The 6850-nt window shown below is 38.2% G+C and overlaps 1 protein-coding gene across 1 annotated transcript; it reads left to right on the forward strand.

The window, feature by feature from the left end:
• Window positions 1-283: 283 nt before the first annotated feature.
• LOC109100473 (coiled-coil domain-containing protein 28B-like) lies at window positions 284-6844 on the forward strand. Its single transcript, XM_042737138.1, has 6 exons — window positions 284-490; window positions 2898-3150; window positions 3322-3494; window positions 3718-3872; window positions 5413-5435; window positions 5950-6844. Exons 2-6 carry the CDS (start codon window positions 2915-2917, stop codon window positions 6002-6004), a joined length of 642 nt encoding a protein of 213 aa, XP_042593072.1. The 5' UTR covers window positions 284-490; window positions 2898-2914; the 3' UTR covers window positions 6005-6844.
• The last annotated feature ends 6 nt before the right edge of the window (window positions 6845-6850 follow it).

The following is a 6850-nucleotide window of genomic DNA, read 5'->3' on the forward strand; positions in this document are numbered from 1 at the left end:
TTTTTGTGTTGTATATAATGGTTTATTAAAAGCCGCTATAAAAATAGCTAGCTGTGTGGATGATGTTTTAATAATTAGTGTGAGGTGCTTTAAACTGGATGTCAGCTCGCGTCTCAATGTGATTACGCTCTGTAGTATGGTGAAGGTTCAGCTCATTGATATTAATGTAGATGTTTTGACGTCACTCAGAAGCGTTCCAATTGGTGAGGCTTGGCTCTTGAATATTAATGAGATAATCGGGACTCTTCTTTGATGCCGTCCAATAGCAAAAGCGTGTCTCATTAATATTAATAACGAAGCTTCACCATAGTACTATTCGCAGTCGGCTAGTAGGAGAAACGAGAGCTCATACTGGAGACGGCAAGTGCTTGGTATCTGTTGTTAAAACGTACCGCGTATATATCCTGAGTTATTGAAATGGAAAAACCAACACGGGCGCCTTAAATTGTCGTTGGAAAGCTCAACGAGCCTCCTCCTTGTCCTCGAGCCGGTGAGTAAATCGTTTTGTTGAGCGATATGACGATGTGCGCATCGTGCCTCCTCACGGGGCATCCTGTGCAAATCCCTTCCATTCAATATAAAACCCTCTTCGCCAAATGAAAAATGCATTAGATCTTGCACTGATAAACACATCAAGTCACACGATAAGAGTCTACAGCTGCAAAGAAAAAATCAAATAGTCTAGCAAGATATAATAATACAGGACGACGCTACAAACCTTAGTATTTATTTGGTAAAATAGTGCATCAATTAAAATGAGAGTTTCGGGCTGATTTTTTTTTTCATCTAAAAGCACCATGATTGACCTAGATTGTGCTTACTGGCAATGAACGATCTTTTACAGGAAAGGCTATTATACACAATATATAATATAATATCTAATATCTACGATGCACATATTCATTTATAATATGCAGGGTTTATATATATACAAAATCTAATTTATGTTACGTCTTCCATTGATATAGAGTTATTGGTGGGCAGGAACATTTGCTCGAAAATTAATTTATAGTCCCCCCCCCCCCCCCCCCCCAACTTATAAGGACTTGAACAATAGGCATACAGTTAAATGCTTTAATTAAAAAAAAAATTTCAAAAATGTCAGTGATGTACTTAAAGCTAGTTACCTGACCCAATTAGTTACAGTTTCTGATGGTAGACATATATTACTGCTGATGGACAGCAGGCACCCGAGAGTCCCAGAGAGATCTGAAGCATCTAAAAATATTTCAGCACTGGAGCGCAGCTTGATAACACTGTATTTCTTTACACAGGGTGGGAAACAGAGCAGCAGAATAAACAAACCGGAAAATAACAGAGAGGCTTCCTTTATCCATAAAGTTTGGTGGTGTTTGTATCAAGCTTGTTCTTAAATAGGATGATAAGAAGGCATGTCTTGGTAACCAGTTAAATGTATTAAGCATGTTTTCTGATATCGTTAACATGGCTTCATGCAGTCACAAAAAAAGATGAATTTTCCATTCCATCTGTTAGCAGCTTAAGGTCAGATATTAAAGGGGTCATATGATGCGATTTCAAATTTTCCTTTCTCTTTGGAGTGTTACAAGCTCTTGGTGAATAAAGAAGATCTGTAAAGTTGCAAAGACTAAAGTCTCAAATCCAAAGAAGTTAACACTTGTCCACGTCCCCCTGAAACGGCTCGTTCTAACACACCCCCACATCTCTACGTCACTGTGTGGGAAGATTTGCCGCCCAAATGTTCACGCAAAGAAAGAAGGCGTAACTTTTATTCTTGTTGTAGTATTGTTGTTGCCGCCGCCGTTGCCATGTCATATAGACGCTGTGTGTTTCACTGTGAAACCGAAACTACTTTGTTTGGCCTTCCAAAAGAGGACGATATCCGCTTTGTCATGCCTGGAGCTGATCTGTGCTGGTCGCTGAGGAAAAAAATCAACTTTGCACTGTGGATCGCTGAATCGGCTTTCACCGTGGACTACTGTTCTGTCGATTTGTCCTACCCTGTCAGATTTTGCTACCTCCAATTAAAACAGTGGGTAGTACAATTCACGGCCACGGCTCACTCAAGGGCTCTGGCCTCTGCTCACTCAAGGCCACGGTGTGTGACGCTGTTTCGTTGGGAAAGCGAAACTACTTTGTTTTTGCCTTCCAAAAGAGGACACGACTAGAAATCATTTTTGTATCACATTTATAATGGTTTTTATGTTTATGTCTCGTCGCTCCGGCCCGACATGGCATCACAATATGTTAAGAGGCGTAACATTTCCGTCACACGCTTGAGGCATTCGGCCAATCACAATGCACTGGATAGCTGGCCAATCACAACACACCTCGCTTTTCAGAACGATGAGCTTTGTAAAAATAGACGCGTTTCAGAATGTGGAAAATAATGTGTTTTTTTAAACCATAAACCACATAAACACATTTCATTACACAAAATACACAAAATAATGTTCTTTTTAGCAGCATCATATGACCCCTTTAATAATAGCTGCCTGTCTTGTGAATGTTCAGCACTGGCTCTCACTGACCTGCTGTAATGATTGAAATCTGTTTCAGCTACAAAGCTGAAATTGTCTTTAGTGCAGTGATACCAACGGGACTGAAGCATGGGACAAACCTTCACATTTAGGGCCCAACATTATTTAATCTGTCTCTTTAGGGGCCCTTATTATTATGTTATACTCCTGGTTGACTTTCCACCATAGCCAAAAAGCTTAAACTTTTCCCACTGAAGTAGATTACTTTACAATAATGACAGTGTTTGGGTAACACTAGTTCATATAACAAAATATTTGCAATTTCATGTGGTGCCTATTAAAAGAAATTACACACTATATATTCCACTAGTTTATGATCATCTCATGTTATTTTTTCATACGTGTCAGTAGCTGAGAGTTCTTGTCTTTGTGTCTTAGAAAGTGCCACTACCCTCATGGAAGACAAGAGGAAGAAAAGGAGTCCCAAAGTGTCCCTTCCCCAGCCCCCTCCTCCACCAATCAACCCCCGAAAGCTCTCCGTTCTCCCAGGGAGTAAAAGCGCCACATTTTCATTGGGTTTACCCCAGCCCCCCTCCCCAAAACCCAGGGGCAAGTGTAAGAGATCGGTGGGGGCAATGGGTCCGTCTAAAGAAGCTCTTGCTGTTCCTGTGGTTCCCCCCAAAAACACAAGGTTTGTGTGTGTGTGTGCGTGTGTGTGTGTGCGTGTGTGTGTGTGTGTGTGTGTGTGTGTGTGTTCTTCAAATGACATATCATAGATGCTAATTTGGTTCGAGTTAGTAATTGATATTTCCAAATTGTGCCACATAAAACTGTCTAACAGTGATTCTGTTTCCATTTGTAGGCCTCACAGAGAGAAACCCAGAGCTCCTCAGCCTGCCGGACCCAGCCGCGTATCCCAGTCCTCCTCACCACTCCAGCACTCATTCCTCACCGACGTCTCTGATGTGAGAGAGATGGAGGGAGGACTGCTCAACCTGCTCAATGACTTTCACTCTGGAAAACTACAGGCTTTTGGTATGTACTAGGGTTTTTTTCAGAAGCCTTAGTAGTTTGGGCTGTCATTAGAATTGTTTTGCAGGCTTTACCGTTGAGGTAATTAGGTCCATTTTTAAGGAGTGCAAAGGTGTGTAAGGGTGGAACCTTTACAACACCCAATTCATCAGTGAGTTGACTCAGATTTCAGAATCTAGGAAGGTACTTTCTCAGTTTTCATGTGTATAACACTGTGTGTTTGCAGGTAAGGTGTGCTCCTTTGAGCAACTAGAGCATGTGAGAGAGATGCAGGAACGTCTGGCTCGGCTGCATTTCAGTCTGGACAGTCATGTGGAGGAGCTGTCTGAAGACCAGAGAAAAACCGCTTCGGACCGCAATCTAGAACACTTGCTTTCTAATGTAAGATATATTTTAATCTTCTTTAATAATGCATCTCTTGTTGGGTTGCACAATTCATCTAAATAAAACTGAATTGTGATATGGCTTAGTGTGTTATCAAATCGCAAAGGCTGCAATTTAAAGTTTTTTTTTTTTTTTTTTTGTCAATTTGATATATAATCACTGCATTTTTGGCCAAACTGTGCAGCCTTATAAACAAGCACAGCAAACCTGGAAGTTTTTTAAAAATCCTATTTTAATCGCAATTTGAATTAAATTTCTAACCCAAATCGTGCAGCCCTAATCTTGTGAGTATTTATACTGAACCTTAAACCACAGATACTCATTTTCCCACAAGTTTATATTTGTTCATTACAGTAGACACACACACATAGAGTCTTGTCTCTAATGGATATGAAACACCAGTCTACTTGTTCTCTCTCCACTATTCAAGCACTCTGACTCTCTCATGCACAGATATTAAAGGACTGGACACAATTATATCCTGTATCTGAATACAGGCCTGTGGCTGAATCTTGTATTATCATCCAAATCCAAGTGTCGCTGTCTGATTGTATTCTTTCATCAGTCTGTGAAGGGCTGGACAGTTGCTATTGATAGTATTTCCCTTCTAGCTGTCAGCTTGGTGGTTGGAGGGCCCAGCAGATTATAGTGTGTGTGTGTGTGTGTGTGTGTGTGTGTGTGTGTGTGTGTGTGTGTGTGTGAATTTCATTATGGGTGGTTCACTTAGTATAACAGAGTGTATAGTTGAATCTTAAACAAGGTCTTGTTTTACCCCACATTTTCATAAAGCTTATGTTAGGACTATTAAGATTTTTGCATTGTAACAGTATTTTTAGGACAACTAAGCACACCCCGGCCTCATCATACTCCACAATGCATTTGAATATTGATTCTCATTAGATTCTCGTTACTGTACTACAGTATTTTTTAATCAGCATTAATTAAAGGCAGCACTACAGATACTACCATGATCTTTTTTTTAACCCCCCCCCCCAATAAATATGTATGTAAATAATACATATTTATTTATAACAATATTAATGTTATAATAACACAATATTTATTTAGATATTATTGTACTACAGTAATTAAAATTTGGATTCAAAAATGGTCTTAATAAATATAAAATTAATTCCTTTTTTGGGGTAAAATGTGACTTGGACGTGTTCATGAAATTCACCCATTTATTATAAAATTAGTGTCCAGGAATTCACAAAAGCTAGGTGATAGACAACTAGTGTGAATAACACCTATAAAACAAAAATAAACAATTTAGGATATATTAAATTAGTATACTGTTAGGGAATGGTGTAAGGAAAAGCATTTCTGCAGTGCATTTTGTAATTTTAAAAAATTGACAACCTGTACAACACAAGTCATCTCAGTTTTTGTTAACATACAGGCTGAATTCCACTGTCTGAAGTCTGTTGCTTCAGTATACTGATTCTGTCAGCTTAGCAGTTATAGATTGGTCTTTTTAAAGCATCAGCGATTATATTGATTTTTTTTAATGTATCTCTGTTTTTTCTCATCTTAGCTGGAAGAATTGAGCAGCTCAATGTATCCTTCTATATTATGGATTGTATGTGTTAATATATGCCATTTTACTTTACCTTTGACATTAACCCCCAAAGTGTTTGGAGTCCTTAAGATGTTAACAAAAAAAGAATGATTAAGTCCCATTTTATGCTATTAAAATACAATGTTTATTGACTTTAACAAATCTTTCAGCTTAATCAGCTGTGGTCAAGTTAATGTTTTGTGAAAATGTAACATTGTGTTTTGACAAGATTTCTGTTTATCCAGAAAGGGTTTGTGTTAAACTAACAACTCTCACTGCTCTCAGCTAAGCATTTAGTTTTAGTTTCAGTACAACCAGGGATTGTGTTTCTCAAAATATCTTAGCTGAGATTATTCTAAGATCAGTTGTGTCCTAATAGAAGCTTAATGGATAAATCCAGTATATGTGCAGGAAGAAAGCTGAAGTCAGCATTTTAATGTGTATTAGGAGCTCCAGAGCTTGTACATTAGATGTACATTAGTAGTGCATATCTCCTTAATGCGGTTTATCCAGACAGAAACTCCACCTGGCAGAAAATCAAGACTTACCCAAGACCTCCAGCACCTGAAGCGGGACACAAAACCCAGCTGACCATCAAAGCACTGTGCCGACCAATGCCCAAGATGCCATGGCTACAACTCAACTGCAAGTTAATGAAGCACCATCATCGTGATCTGTGTCTAATGCAATGCTAAGTGACGGCAGCAGCATCAAAGCACATTCTCCATGTGAACGAAATTCAACTCCAAAAAGGGCACTTCTTGTTTTCCAAATGTTTTGATCTTAGCATTTACATTTAAATATTTCCAATTTTGAGTCTGAAAGCTAAATTGCATCCTCTTTGTTACAGTGTTTAAGTGGTTTATCTGGATAAATAATAATTGTTCTTAATTTAGGGTTTGCATGAGTTGATTTTAAAGGTTCATTCATCACAGGTAAAAAGAAATTGAGATCTAGAATTTTAGATCAACAATGTCAGAAGTGAATGAGAAGATGAAGATTTACGTTATTAGTCAATCATCATAACACAATTAATTTTAGTTCATCAGTGTTCTCTGGAAAGATGTTGTAAATGGCTGTGGAGTAGCTATAAACTCTCAGGACTGTTTGAAATCAGTGATCTTAGTGCCTCTTCTCAGTGTCTAGATTACATTGATTGTTTCACTGTACGGTTTTCATGAGACGCTACATGATGGAACTGGATCTTTTTGTAGATGTTTGCACATTAAAATAGACGTACACTTATTTAAAATAATATGTTATATACACTGTTTGTAAACTAGAGTTTTAAATAGCTATTTAATGTTGATCTAGGAACATTTATGATAGGAGTTGTTTGTTATTCATGATGGCACTGATTAAAATGTACAGTATTTGTGTGTTATCTTTGCAAAACTAAAGCGAGAACTTAATG

The sequence above is a fragment of the Cyprinus carpio genome, chromosome B13 (assembly GCF_018340385.1).
Source record: "Cyprinus carpio isolate SPL01 chromosome B13, ASM1834038v1, whole genome shotgun sequence".
Lineage (NCBI taxonomy): Eukaryota > Metazoa > Chordata > Actinopteri > Cypriniformes > Cyprinidae > Cyprinus > Cyprinus carpio.

What these genes read in the sequence shown, in the direction of transcription:
- LOC109100473 (XM_042737138.1), top strand. Translation starts at nt 2,915, where the DNA reads ATGGAAGACAAGAGGAAGAAAAGGAGTCCCAAAGTGTCCCTTCCCCAG. An exon ending in TAGAACACTTGCTTTCTAAT is followed by an intron (nt 3,873 to 5,412) that starts GTAAGATATATT and finishes TTCTCATCTTAG; the next exon opens with CTGGAAGAATTGAGCAGCTC. An exon ending in GAAGAATTGAGCAGCTCAAT is followed by an intron (nt 5,436 to 5,949) that starts GTATCCTTCTAT and finishes CGGTTTATCCAG; the next exon opens with ACAGAAACTCCACCTGGCAG.